General features: G+C 45.0%; 1 protein-coding gene across 1 annotated transcript in view; it reads left to right on the top strand.

Moving 5' to 3' along the window:
- Positions 1–15,113, top strand: part of PAPPA (pappalysin 1) — a 230,094-nt gene that overhangs the window by 170,730 nt on the left and 44,251 nt on the right. The window contains exons 13-15 of the mRNA XM_063082520.1: positions 509–722; positions 9,374–9,542; positions 10,619–10,802. Of these exons, the coding sequence (XP_062938590.1) occupies positions 509–722; positions 9,374–9,542; positions 10,619–10,802 (567 nt within the window). The remainder of the gene's footprint in view (positions 1–508; positions 723–9,373; positions 9,543–10,618; positions 10,803–15,113) is intronic.

Raw genomic sequence — 15,113 nt, 5'->3', positions numbered from 1 at the left:
GTCTTCTCTGCAGTCTGGGCCTAGAGGTCTTTCCCTCACAGGGCTGTTTCCAGGGTCACAGGTTACCGATGAGATCCATCCAGCTTTGTACCTGGGAAGGACCAGTTGCTATGACTTATTTTTATCACCTTTATGACTAACTCTGTACATAGCCTGAAAACTAGCAACTCAGACTATCAAGCTCTAAGGCAATGAGGGAGGGAGGTGAGGGCCTGGGATGCTTGGCTGAGGGGTGGCCATTTGGGGGAGGGAGAGGGGCTGTGGGAGCTAGGTAAAGGGAAAAGCTTAGGGGGCAGGGAGGCAGAGGGATTGGGAAGATTTGGAACCAAGAGAAAAAGGCAGACAAAGAAACTTTCAATCAAACTCAAAATCCCCACCGGCAGCCCAATGGTGCTTTTGTGCAGTGACATGAAAGGGTCTGGGGGCTTCAGGAAGGGTCCGTTGGGGAGGGTGTGACTGGCCTTGAGTAATGAGCCTGGCCCCCCGGCCTCTCTGTCTCCCCTGACAGGCCTCCATGTCCTGAGCTGCAGGAACAATCCCCTGATTATCCCGGTGGTCCATGACCTCAGCCAGCCCTTCTACCACAGCCAGGCGGTACGTGTGAGCTTCAGTTCGCCCCTGGTCGCCATCTCGGGGGTGGCCCTCCGCTCCTTCGACAACTTTGACCCCGTCACCCTGAGCAGCTGCCAGAGAGGGGAGACCTACAGCCCTGCTGAACAGAGGTAAGGACCCTGGGCCTACTCGCCCTGGGCCATTTGTAGCCAAGTGGAGTCAGTGCAGCTCTGAAGCTGGGGAGCCATTTGTGTTGCTGTAAAAAGTCTGTGTGTTTCTCCCTTCTCCATCCTGTAGCTGCTGGCTGCTCTTCCTTTGAGCTTGAGAGTACTGCAAGGCCCTGAATTTTGGGGACAAGTGAAGGAAGCAGGGATAGGGGTGGAAAGAGAACCTTCTTTACCTGGCTCACAGCAGCAGGGTTCACAATAGCTTGCAGGGGGGTTTCTGGGAACATCATTTTCCTTCTCTGGGCCTCAATATCCCTATCTGAAAAAAGAGAGGGCAGGTTGATTAGCTCTTTCAGTTCTGAAATGCTGGAATATTCTGCTTCCTAGGTAAATAGACAAGAGGCATAATCCTCCTAAATTGAGGGGCGTGGTGTGGGACTAGCATTTGCTTCACCCCTGTTCACTGTGTGTTTCAGTGACAGGTGAAATCTCCATGTCTTCTACAAGCCTAGCCCCTGAGATCCCCTCAGTGGTCTCGGGGCCTGTCTTTTAACTGCATAACATCACTCCATCAATGCTTTTAATCTGGCATCTGTTAATGCATCAGTTTGGAGCTAGGAGGGGACGTTTCCTGGAAAAAATATGAGCTTTGGTAATGCTCTTATTTGGGTTTGAATCTCCCCATTACCACTTCTCAAATTTGTGTTCTCGGACTAGTCACTTCACTGTGGTGAGTTTCAGTTTTCTATTTTGGAACAAGCTGGTAATATTTACCCCACAGGGTGGTTGCGAGTGTTAAATGTTGCACTGTGGATGAAAATGCTCTTGCAAATTGTTAGGTACTGTGCAAAGATAATGCATACATAAAGAACATTTAGATCCATTTTCTGATGATGGTGATGCTTCTCTGCACAGAATTCTGCATAAAGTTCGCAATGTTAGAGCTAGAAGAAGCCTCAGAGATCATCCAGTATATCCAAGAAGTCCAAACTTCTGTATTACAGTCTAGAATTCCAGGGCCCAGAAAAGAGAAGAACAGGTCCACAGTTGCACAGATTCTTTCAAGTTTGCTTATTGGGATACAGAAAGAGAAACAAAGAGTTGTCGTTTTGGTGGGCTCTCCCAGAGTGAGGCCCCCCAAAAGGTGATTCAGCCTTGCCCTGTACACCTGGGGGCACAGAGAGGGAAGAGGAGGGAGGGGAGGGGGGGGACCCCAGCCTTTCCCACACTCCAGCTACCACAGAGGACACAAAGGTGGTTGCAAAATCCACATTGTTTTGCACCCACTGTCTCTAGCTTCTGTTTTGCAAAGTCTGTCGCAATCATTCCGAGGCAAGAGCTCCTTAAATATCACTTGTTGTCATATTTCACTCTAAGGGGGCTTTTTTGTCCCTGGCTCTCCAGCTTCTATAAAAATAAGCTAATTCTCAGAACCCAGGGACACAATGCCGATGGAAATCCATCAGACCTTTACCACAATGCTTTCCCATCTTTACCAGCCCATCCTGACTGCCCGGAGGCCAGCTCTGACTCTGAATTCTTAGTTAACAGTTTCTATGCCTTCAGTAACCAGTAAGAAGTGTTTAACCTCTAAAATAAATCAATCAACCCATATTTCTTGAGTTCTTTGGTCATGGGAAGAACATAGAACTGGAGCAAAGTGTTGCTCTGTGTCTGACTCATTGTGTGACTGTATACCTTTCCTTCTCAATGTCTGAGCCTAAGTTTCCTCATCTATGAAATAATGATGATGAATTGCTTGTTCTGTTCTCTGTGGTTCTTTCCAGTTCTAACAGTATCTGATTCCCAGGAGCTAGGAAAGGTGAGAAGGCAGAGGAAGGGACAAGCATTCATTGAACCCCTGATAGGAGCATTATTTTATCACATTGTCACACCTGCTCTGGGAGGTAAGGCTCAGAGAAACAGAATGAGCGAGCCAAAAATACCCAGGTGGTAAAAGGCAAAACCCTGCTCTGTCTACCCCAAAACGGAATGTTCAGCTCACCGGAGCAAGGCACATGTAGGACAGAAGAATTTGCACGTCTGGTCACATGTGAGCATTGACTCAGTGAAACTCCAAGTCAGGGGATGGAGATGCAGCCCTGGGGACTTTGGCTGGCTTGTCCCTGAGCTTGGATGGGGATAGGAGAGGCTGAGTCCTGAGGGCTGCGGCTGCAGGGCTGCAGAACCTCCACTGAAGGCCCCCACAGGGGAAAGGACAGCAGCTGTTCTTGGGGAGCTGAAGAGGCATTTACACATTTACCCAAACAGGCAGGACTCTGCAAATGTGCAAATGCATTAAAGCAAACAAACAAGGAAAGTAAAGAAAAGTAAGCAACAACTGTAGAAAACCATGGGATATTTTTCTTCATTCTCAAAACACGAAATAAACAGCATCGCTTTTTATAGCACACTTGGAGCTGGTGGTACGAGAAGTATCTCAATTTACTCTCAGCTGTTTCCCAGGTAGTGAAAGGGGCTGTTTCGTCCCTACCCTTCCCCCTCCCACCTAAACCCGCTCCTCTCCCTCCCCTCCCCCACCTCTCCGTCGTCTCTCATCCCTTTTCTCTCCCTCACTTTTCTCCTCTTCTCCTGAGAGCACTGTGGTGTCCAATGGGCCGCCACAGAAGAAGCAGCGCTGTAGCAAAATCAATTCAGGCCGTGCGATCTGACCTAGATTCACGGGTCTCCAGTCCCCCTGTGGTACTTGATATAAATTCAGAAGCCCAGGAAAACAGGCTCAGGTTTCAAATGAGAGGTCCAGTTGTGGAATTCTAGCCAAATCCCAGCTCCACAATGAGTTGAGAAGAGAGGAAAAGGTGGGGGACTAGAATGGTGGTGGGGGTAGGAAGTTTCAGAGGCTTCTTCAGTGAGAAAAGCTGCAGTCGCGATACTGAGGCTCCAGTGTGTCTGTCACACACACACACACACACCCCTCCCAAACATCCTTGTGGTTCAAAGCAGAAACTGAACAGTTTAGTATCGGATTCAATGGGCCACGTATTTAGACAATTAACATCTTTCCCTCTTCCTTCCCTCTCTCGTCCCTTCCCTTTTTCCTTTATATTTTCATTCTTTCCTTGTTTCCTTTCTTCCTCTAACCCCTTTTTATTTTTTGCCTTCTCTTCCTATACCTCCAACTCTTCCCCCTTTCTACATGCGAGCCCATCCAGCGGGAGGCAGTTCTGATAGAGAGCTAGCTTTTAGAAGGCCAGCTGTGGAGGATAAGTTCTTCATGGGGCCAGGTAGACTCTTTCCAGCCAGGGTGCACTGAGACTGTGGTTTGCAGGAGATACCCACAGGCTGGAGCCACACGTTCCTGGAGTCTGCACCCTGATAGGACCCACATGTGCAACATTCCTTCATTGACTAGATAGTAATCCCTATATAGGATTTGAAACCCAGAGTGAAGCTGCTCATGGCCAGAGACCTCAGGCCTGAGACAGAACTTCCCCAACCCACAAAGGGATCGGTGCCTCTCAACTTACTGGTTGGAAATCACTGGTCCGGTGGATATACCTGCAAATGGAATTTCTGACCCTAAACATATGTGTGTCTTTGTACCAAATGTTGCCTGACTGTTCCAAAACATTGCCCAACTCATGTCCCCGTCAGCAATCTACTGAATTCCTCTTGCTCCTCATCTTTGTCAATACTTGGATTATCAAAGCCCATCTTCTCCCATTCCAAAGGGCTCTGAAATTGTATACCTCTGTAGTTTTGTTCTCATAAAACCATGACACCTGAAAGTTGAAAGGGCTGTCAAAGATAACCTAGTTCTGCGTCCTTATTTGAGGACAGGAAACCTAAGGTCCAGGCAGGGGAAGCAAGTTGTCTAAAGTCACCCAACAAGTTAGAGGCAGAACCAACATTTGAATCTAGTTCTCAGGAATCCAGTTCTCTTTCCTCTTCATCAGAGGTTTCAAGACTGGTGTCCCATAGGCCAGATTAGGCCACAAACAATTTCAGTTTTTGTCCTCATTAGTTATCTTTTAAAATTAGTTGGCAATGTTTAAATATCAGGAGAGTCTATGTTGAAAACCAGAATTCTTCCTGGAATCTACTGAAGAAATCATAAGATTTGTAAATGCCAGACCCTCTGTTCCACGAAACAACCTTGGACTGGACTTCTTCTGCTGCCTTGGCCGGGTACATACCCTTCCCTTAAGCACATCCTGCTCAGCCCACCTCGCCATTCAGGTTTCCTGCCTGGACTCTGCAGCCCACTGACTTTGCATCATCTAATCTTCAAAATCTGTGACCCCCATGGCACGCCACAATGCTGGCTCTTAGAAATCCAGAGTAAAAGAGCCTTTAGGATCATGTCGCCCAGTAGCCTCACTTCTGGGCAGAAGAATAAGGTCCTATCATATAACTGTTTCTCAGTCTCGCTTCCCACGTGATCCTGCAGAGTTGATGCCAAGAGCAGTTTTCTCTTCATTTTCCAGGGTTGAGCCTGCTGTCTTTTTTGTCGTTCCCATCAGAGCAGCCCAGAATGATTTATAAACAACCTGCCTGTCATTATCTCTGCTTCCCCATGGCATAATTGCAGCTAAGTAACAGGCCACAGGAGTTAAGTCAAAGGACAGAACCAGGAGAGGCGCCTCATCAGCCCTTTCTCTCCTGGCTTTATCCTGGTTCATGCACTGCCCAGGTATCCTCTGTTATGCATGGTTGGAGTCCATTTCAATTGACAGAGGGGACAGCAGTTAGGGGATTTGCTGTCAGAGCTCGTAAGGTCCTACCTCCATATGGAGCTTGGATTTGTAAATAAATACATGAAAAATATATATAATAAGATTTTTTTTAAAAGGAAGAAAAAACCTAGGTACCGCATTAGCTCTGCATGCAGGACTCCACCTTTGCCCAAGTGTGAAAATTTGGTTGATAGAGTTCCCCACGTTCCTTCCCCTGTCAGCCACCTTCCACCCTCCAGAGAAGTGTCTTAATTTTTCTCCTTCTTTTGTCATTTTCATTGACCATTCATCACTGATACTAAATCCTTCTCCCATTTTTTTTTTCATGAAGCAGAGCCTTTTTGTTTTGTTTTGTTGTCCTGTTTTGATTTTTGTTTTTGTGTTTCAGAAATGACAGGGCTGTGTTAGGGAGTTATTTGGGAGGGTCAGTTAGGGTAATGTTTATCATTTTTGGACAGTGTGTTCACACAACCTTTTCCAGCCATCAGGAGAGCACAGGACAGAGCAGGGACTTAGGGGACAAGCACCAGATCTCCACTGGAATTCTGTCCAAGCTGAGTGCCCTTGGGCAAGCAATTTAAAACTCTTACTCCTAGTTTCTTGTTCTTGAAAATGGGAATAATATCACTACCTCAAGGAGTTACTGTGTGGATACAATTAAAGTGATGTAGATAAAACACAGTGGCCAATGCCTGACAGATAACACCTTCCTTCCCCCTAGTTTTCCTGTTTTAAAGCCTGCAAGTCAGGTGCACACAGATGTGCTGAAAAAGCAGGGATGCCTCACAACCCAAAGTGTGTTCTGGAAGACACTAGTCATAAGAAAGGTCCCATGACAATTAGGTTAAATGGGATATTTCTGATACAAAGCTTATAAGAGTTTGGAAAATGGTGTGAACCTTAGCCCCTTCTGGGATCCCTCAATGTACGTTAGTATATTCAAGGTTCTGAGAAGTCCTGCAATAAAGAAAGTGGATTGGTCTCATTAATCCAATGCTCCCCATATTTATCCGACCATGGAAACTTTGGGTCAGGTAATTCTTGTGACCAGGGAATAGTTTCCTTTTATATAAGAAAGAGACAGAGCAGAAAGACCATTTTCTCATGGAGCTTCATAGATTCCAGAGCATTTCTCACACTTTGGCCTTTCTAATCTAAAAACATGCCCAGTTCCATCCTGTCCTGGACCTTTGCACTGGCTTTTCACTCTGCCTGGGACCCCCTCTGCTCCAGAACTTTGTATAGTTGATCCATTCATCTCATCCAGGTCTTAGTTCAGATGTCCCTTTCTCATAGATCCTTTTGTACACAGACGTCCTCCCCCTCCCCCAAATAGTTACCCTTTATAATTTCTCCTTATTTTAATGCCCTTACCGCATACATCACTATCTGAAATGATCTCGTTTATTACTATTCTTGGCATATGTCTTCCCTCCTCAAATACACAGGATGACAGGAACCTTATTTGTCCCCTCTGTCACTGTATCCCTGATGTTCAGAACAATGTCTGGTTCTCAGTAAGGCCCCCAGACAAGGTCTGTTGAATAGATGAATGAGTGGATGACACTTCACCCTGTTGACAATCCTGAGAGATCAATCATTTTATCACTTCCACTTTACAGATGAGAAAACTGAGGCTCAGGGTGTCATATAAATTTCCAAGGTCAAACAACTGCTAAACGGCAAAGCTGGGGCTTGAGCCAAGATTTCCCCAGTGGATAAGCCCTGTGCTCTTTCTTTTCTAGGAAGAGACACGTTTCAGTTTTTTGTTTTCTTATGAAGAAGAATGTTAATGTTCACAGAACAGTGGGGGAGGGTGCTGTTTTTGTCTTAATGTCCCCACAGCCCAGAGAAGAAAGTTATCTTTCCCTCTGGGTCCTTATAAGACAGGAGCCCAGGTGCCTTCTGGGGGTGCAGAGTGAGAATGTCCACACTGTAAGGCACAGGCCAGAAGAACAGCTTGGGAGCTGGTAGCTTACGGAGTAAATCTATTTAAATTGGAACCATGTGGCTCTTTCCCCAGTGCTTACACAATGTGAACAGATGCATTGTTTGGTGTCAAAGCCCTTGCATTGACTCCACAGTTACAGCCTCTTCAAGGTCTCCACATGGTGCAACGCCAAGGCTGTCAGAAGTAAGAAGAAAAGCGGAGAATCAGGATATCTCAACAAGTGTTTCTTAATGCCAGTCACCCTGCATTTCAGAAGGGTGGTATTTGGAGAGTACAAAGCCCACACAAGTGAGGGTCTGAGACCTACATAAAGTGCTTGCCCTATCCTGAGTATTTTACAAAGTGAATTTGTTTGTGATATGTTTTGGAGGCTTTTAGCACCTCAGCGTCCCCACTCTAGATATACTTTTGAGCAGGGGATAGAGCACGGGGATGAGTAACCCTGTCCTGGTAAAACTCTCATCAGAGCATCATGAAACTGGCACCAAGAAAAAGTTGGAAAGTTATCTTGAAGTAGGTTTGGCCAATGTTTTTCCCTATCTCCTACATAAAAAGAGGAAAATAAAAGCCATGAGGTTCTGGGTGCAAATCTAGCCATCTGTGCATACCAGGTGGCTGAGATAGACACAGTCAGAGAGGCAGAAGTCAGAGAAAACTGCCCCCTAGAAGCTTTCAGTGGTAGCAATCAGCATCTCAGCCTCCATAAAATGCTTAAGAGCTATTGCAAGTCTCCACCACCATTTGTTTCCTGCTATTTAGGAAACATCTGCTGCGCAAGGCATTTTTATTGGCAATGTAAACTACGCCAAGATGAAACAGGCATTATCTCTGCCCTCAAGGATGTTGTAGTTCAGGAGCATGGGGCAAGGTTAACAATGAGGATTTTGGAGTCACACATGTGGATGGGAACTTAAATAACTTAATCTTGTTGGTCCCTAATTTGTCCAACTGTAAAACGAATAACACTTAGCTTATAGGTTTGTTGTGAGGATGAAGTGAGCTCATGTATATAAGCAGTCAGCGAATAGTAATTAATGTTACTGAGTGTCTGTGTAGCAGGGATTTTATGTTGTTTCTGTGTACATCATTAAGGATTAGCATGCGTTCCTGAACGTGGTGGGCTCCCAGGTCCTGTGTTCTCAATATATCAAGCATGAGGCAGCAGTGTCAGAGAGAGGAAGGCAGAATGCCTGTGAGGGAGCTCACCTGGGGACACAGGGAAAGCTTCCTGTAGATATTTACATGTAGCTCAGACTTGGAAAATGGGTAAAATTCAGACTGGCAGAGAGGTGAGAATTCCAGCTGCAGCCGGATGCAAGGCACGGTCTCTGTGTGACTTCACTAACAGTTCATAAGCCACTTTACAGTTTATAAAAGACTTGTACAGCCATCACTTCAGTTGAATCCCATGGCTCTATGAGGTTGGCCAAAGTTGAGCGATTAAAGCTCAGAGAGGTGATGAGCCTTGCCCAAAGTCACACAGCTTCTAGATAATAGAGCATAGATAAATTTATAACATTAGCTACTATTTATTGAGTGCTTAGTATGTGCCAGGAATCCTGCTATGTGCTTTTCCTGAACTAGCTGATTTAATTCTCAGAATGACCCTTGCCATTGAGTACTTTTATGAAAGATACAAAGAGACTTTCACTCAACCCGGTGCCTGACAGATTGGAAACACAGTAAGTACTTGCTGTAATCATAATGATTCCCATTTCATAGATGGAAAAACTGAGGCTATGCAAGTCCGGAAACTTGGTAATATACAAAGCTTACAAGTGGCAAGATTTGATCCCTGGTTTGTCTGTCTTCATACCTTGTTCTGTTAATGATAAACTTTAACTACTGCCTCTAGGTTCTTCTTCACCCCAGCCAGCACCACTTCTGCTCTTCAGTCTCAGCCTCCTAAAATTTTAGGGAAAGGCTCTTAGCCTTTATCCTCCACCTGGAGTGCAGTTGTCTTATGAGAAGATCCCCTCTTACCCTCTTGTTTCTTTCCTTCTCAGCTGTGTGCACTTTGCATGTGAGGCCACTGACTGCCCGGAGCTGGCTGTGGAGAATGCTTCTCTCAATTGCTCCAGCAGTGACCGTTACCACGGTGCCCAGTGTACCGTGAGCTGCCGGAGAGGCTATGTGCTCCAGATTCAGCGAGATGACGAGCTGATCAAGAGCCAGGTATGTTCAGGTGCTGAGCTCAGAGCACCTCTCTAACCCAGTGAAGGCTGACTGGGTGTTGAACATGTTCTCTGCTGAATCCCCAGCACTGAGAATAGTGCTCCCACAGAGTTGGTGCTCAATAAATATCACTGATTGAGTGAGTAAATGAATGAATGAATCAACTAACCAGTCTGGAATCTCTAAGAGAAGCATTCCTGTACAGAGTAGTGTTCCACATACCGCAAGTTAGTATCTTTGGGTAGGCTGCAAATCTGCAGGATCGTAGGCTGAACATTTTGGAATGAAACTCTTACAGTCAGAACTCTGCCATAATTGAATGGGCTGCTTTAGGAAGAAGTGAGCCCTCTGTCAGTGAGGTGTTCGTTCATCCATCCATTTATTCATTGCAAAGCATCTGTTCACTGTAAATCAGACACTGTACTAGATGCTAGACAAAAAGAAGTCATTAGGACAAATCTAGTCCCTCCTCTCAAGGAGCTTAGTGACTAGTGGGGAAAGGGCAGATGATTCATGAGTAATGTACTCACAGTGTGATAAATATTGTAAAGGGAATTGTAGGGTATCCTGGAAGTACAGGGGGATTCAAGGAAAGTGTCCTGGAAGAAATGACATGAAAACTGACAACTAGATAAACAGACAAAGTGCTGTTTTGGTGTCTTACCTGGCGTCTTACCATTGCACCATGTTTCAGCGTCTGTTTTGTGAAAGAAGTCATTATACCCTGTGAGGTCTCTGAATCTCAAGATTCTCATCAATAAAATGGACATCATGATCTGGGAGACTCTGTAGACAGCAGTTAAGAGCATACCATTTGGTCTCAAGTCCCGTTTATCCTTTTTCCAGGACTGGTCATGAAATGTCTCTAAGCCTCACTTTCTGCATCTTTACATGGAAACTGAAATATCTCACTCATACAGTTGTTGGGATCATTACAAGTGAGATAAAGTTAAACATTAGGCATTGGTCTTCTGGTGCCTGGACAGGACTCTGAGCTGTTGCCTGGGGACAAAGTGTATTTCCCCACATCTAAAGCTCAGTCTGCCTCACCTCACTGTGCCTTTCCCTCCTTTCAGACAGGACCCAGTGTCACAGTGACCTGCACAGAGGGGAAGTGGAACAAGCAGGTGGCATGTGAGCCCATGGACTGTGGCATCCCTGACCACCACCACGTGTATGCCGCCTCCTTCTCCTGCCTTGAAGGCACCACCTTTGGCAGCAAATGTTCCTTCCAATGCCGTCACCCTGCGCAATTGAAAGGTATGTTGGGCCCTTTGTCCGGGTTTGACTCCACCCCTTTGTCTATGGGAAGCCCAAAGGCTGCTTCTGGCCATCCTTCTTGGTCTCAAACACTGAGGGTTGGATGAAGTTTTATCTGTGCCCCTGATTTCTTTCTACCACTTCTATTTATGTAAACTGCCCTGCTGTGCAGCTAAGAAAAAAATAGAGTGTGGATAAGCATGACAGTGAAATCCCCTTCAAAACCTAGAAAATCTTGCAAAAAAAAAAAAGGAAGGGAGAGGGAGAGGAAGGAAAGGAGAAAAAGAAAAGAGAGTTAGGTTAGGAAGTGATGTGACTAGTTTGCTCTGTATATTTAGGACTCAGTAAGGCTTAGAAGTTTTATCATTCCTTAAAAAAATTAATTAATTAATTAATTAATTAATTAATTAATTAAAAATAAATAAATAAATAAATTTTAAAAAAAGAAGTTTTATCATTCCTGTTTCACAGAGGAGGAAACGGAGCTTCAGAGAGTTTAAGAACATGCCAAAGGCTGTACTATTAATTGTGGGGATCACATTGGAGCCCAGGTCTCTCGTTCTCCAATGCCAACCACTACTCCTTGAGAAGGGCAGACTGGGGAGAGAGGAGAAGGTGTGGGTGGCAAGCGCATGGCCTCCTCCTGGGCTGAGCACTGGCGGGGGCTGGGGTGCATATGAGACAGTCTGGCCTACTGGAGGCGAGGCCGAACTTTGCAAACAAGTAAGAGGCTGGCCTGAGTGTCCTAGAATGTTACGACTGAAAGGGCTCTTAGAACTCATAGAGAATGACTGGATTATTGGAAGTATTGAGAAACTGAAGTCCAGCAAATGAAAGGATGGAACTTGTACACCATCACAGAGCAAGTTAGCAGCAATTTCAGGACGAAGGCTCCTGGGTTCTTTTTGAGTGTTGGATTTTGACATTATACTCGATTTTCAGAGGGGTCAGGAGTTTCTCCTTTACTTGATTTATCAGATGAAACATTGCTCCTTTATCAGATACTTAAAATAATACCACACTTGAGGATGGGGGTCCCACTTTTGGGTCCATCATTCTATAGAGTGTGCCTGAATGGGCTTCTGTGGGGTGAGGGGGCATTTGGGGGAAGGTCTGTGAATTCTCTTAAACATAGATGTAATATTGTGTATGTATGAGTGTCAGGCATCTTGATGATTGGAGAGCGTCAGTAGTTCACCAAGTTTTCATGACTCCAAAAAACTAGGAAGCCCATATGGACTTGAATCCCTTGAGGGCAGCAGCTGTGTCTAATCCCATTCCATGTTCCTGTCAGTGAGCACAGCACCTGGTACATAGTAAGACTCAATAAAATGTATTGACTGGATGGCTGGATGAATCAATGAAAGAAAGAAACATCACAAGAAATGTTTCTTTTAATAAATAAATGAAAGACCCAGCAATCTCACTATGCTGTTCCAAAAGAAAGTCAGGAAGCAATTCTGGGATGCACCACTTAGATCTCCTCCTTTTTAATAACCCAAGAGGATTTGAATAAAAATGTTACCAACATTTCATTTGAGCTACTATAAAATTTTAGATCAGAGAGAGGTGAAGGGATCAGCAGAACTTGCAAAGCCTCCAACTTTCAGGCCCCTCAAGCCCTTGGCTCCTTTCACCTATATTCAAAGTGTATTAATAACTCCTGTCTAGGAAATCACACTTCTCTCAATCAGAGGCCCTTGGGAAAGGGAGGTGTATAAATTAGCATTGATCATTGCGGCTAATAATATCCTTAATCAAAGTGATACAGACCCTGCTGCCATTGCTTCTCTGCAGATGATGGCTGGGGTGGGGGCAGGGGGTTGTGACCCTGCTTTGGAGATGAGGCCTCAGGAGGACCATCATTTAATAGTTGTTGATCCCAACTTTGCTTTTCCCTTGAGAATGTAGGGAAGTGTTTCTCCATTTGCCGCATTGGTCCACGAAGACCGATTGACATTTTATGCAACTTGATGGCCAGCATCATCTGGCACTCAAATTCCTGTTCTGAGGCTTCTTCTTGGATCTGCTAGCAGCAAGGACTGGAGGAAGGTCCTGTTACCTCTGTCTTGAGCTTGCCAATGCCACCTCATTTGCCTCTTTTCTCAAGCCAGGCGGTAAAAAGGTGATCGAGACAATTTATTCCCCCTTCTTTTGTTTGCTCCCTTTTCTGCCTCCTACCCTTTGTTTTCCCTTTCCTTGCAGCATGATTTAAGCAAAAAGAGCAATAGCTTTAGAATCAGAAATATCAGGGCTCCACTCTTAGCTCTGCCCCTTACCAGCTGTTTGATGTTAAGTGAGCAATTTCACATCTATGAGCCTCAATATCCTCATCTGTAAAATAGGTTTATGAATGTCCATGTTGTAGGGTCAGGTTGGGGATTAAAAGAGATAGTGCATATAAAATTCCAGAGCTAAAGAAAGTGCTTAGTAAATATTCATTTTCTCCAGAAGGCTCCTGCCTAGACCTGAGCAGTGGCTGTTCTCCCAGCCCCTGATCTCTTTGTCCCGTGGAGTCTTTGGTGCTGGGAAGTGTGGAAACATGTTTCACTCACCATATTTCTCCCAGGCCACAGAGGTCAGTGTCCTCAGAAGAGCAGCCACCACCCAGGACAGTCATTTGAGTACAGTCCCTAAGAACCTAGAATAACACATGGAGCACCACAAACCCACTTGCCTCTTAGTTTCCGGATGACTATTCTTTGAATATCTTGCCTTTCAGTTAAACTCCAACCACTCTTGAAGATTTAAGCAAAATACTCCAAGAATTCACAGCCTTAAAAATCATTTCTGCCAGGGTTCTTTATCAGATGAGCACTTACAAGTATAGGCAGAACCTACAAAAATCCATGAGGGGATAAATCCTCTCACATTCAAAAGAGACAACTTCAAAGTCAGAACCATAAATGTTTAATTAAATGGCTAAAAATGAAACATGACTTACATCATCTGGTCAACCCCCACCAAACTCAGCTATGTTGGGTGCATTTAATATTTACTATGGAGTGAAGTTTCTAAAGTAAGCATGTCCCCATTCTACAAAGATCTTTTTTTAAAAGCCTGCTTTCTATTTCTAGCTCTTGTAACAACAAGAGCTTTTCTATCTCAGCTTTGCCTAGTTCACCTCAGATTTAAAACAGTCTGTTCACTAGTTTCCTTGATACATGCAACCCCATTGAGCATTTTCTGACTTGTCAGACTTTATTGAAGATGGGGTGAGAACAGGTGGGCATGGAGAGTTGCCACATTCCACGTGCCCAGAACTTAGTGCTCTTGTTTGTCCTGGTGAAAGTCTAACTTTTATTTGTCATTTTCTTTTCCCAGTCCCTGCCTGAATGGCAAGATTCCAACATTCCAGCCTCCTTTCTTCCTCTTCTTAGAAAGGGTTCTCTATCAACTATCCCAGAAGATGACCGCATCTTACTGCATTCTGTTTCCATTTGGAATGATAAATGGAGCTGCTTGGCAAAGAAATTTGGAAGGGAGGGACACCCTTTTGGACAGTGGGGGAAGAAGCGGGGATGGTGAAGTTGTATTGTGTGTCTAGTTCTTGGTTCCAGGACACTCTGATGTTGTAAATCTCTGGTTCCATGAGTTTTTCTCTGACCAGCAGTTCTTCTTTGGCCATGCTCATGAGCAAAAGCTCCACAGTGGGGTCAAGAGATGACTTAGGAGTCAGACATATCTGGACTTTTGTTTGAGCAACGTCTAGTTTGACCCTCTCAGGGTCTCAATTTTCTCACTTAGAAAATGGGGTTAATGATGAGTTGGGTCACTAGAAGGATTAACGAGATGCCTCTGGTAATTCTCCCTGTGTCTACCCCATGGACTCTATCACAGACAGCCATTGGTAGAATTCCTTTCAGACATTTAGGGAAAAGAAATGGACAATTAAATAAATCAAAATGTAGTCTGATTTACCCAGGCTGGAGCTGTGAGAAATTGATGTACTTTCTGGACTGCCAGGCCCAGCTCAGATGTGCTCTTTAACTCCTTCGGATTCCAGGAACAGAGAAATGTGCTTTCAGAACTAAATTGGCAGAGGATTCTCTTGGTGCCTCCACTTCTTCTGCCTCGACTTCTCCTGACTTTCTCCAGCCCCAATGGTGGTGAAGTTTCAGTGGGCTGTTTCTGGATAAACAACCAGCCTGGAATCCTTTCTGACCCATTTCCTGCCCAACCTGGCCCTCTGCTCTATCTGTGCCTCTTGTCCTTCTTAACCTCTTTTCTTCCTATGTAACTTCTGATAAGGTCTATTCCTTACCAAGGGTAATGAAACTGAAGATCTTTGCAATCTCGCCAGTGCTAGCT

The sequence above is a fragment of the Cynocephalus volans genome, chromosome 17, assembly GCF_027409185.1.
Source record: "Cynocephalus volans isolate mCynVol1 chromosome 17, mCynVol1.pri, whole genome shotgun sequence".
Taxonomy (NCBI): Eukaryota; Metazoa; Chordata; class Mammalia; order Dermoptera; family Cynocephalidae; genus Cynocephalus; species Cynocephalus volans.
This window is presented reverse-complemented; position numbering and strand designations above follow the sequence as displayed.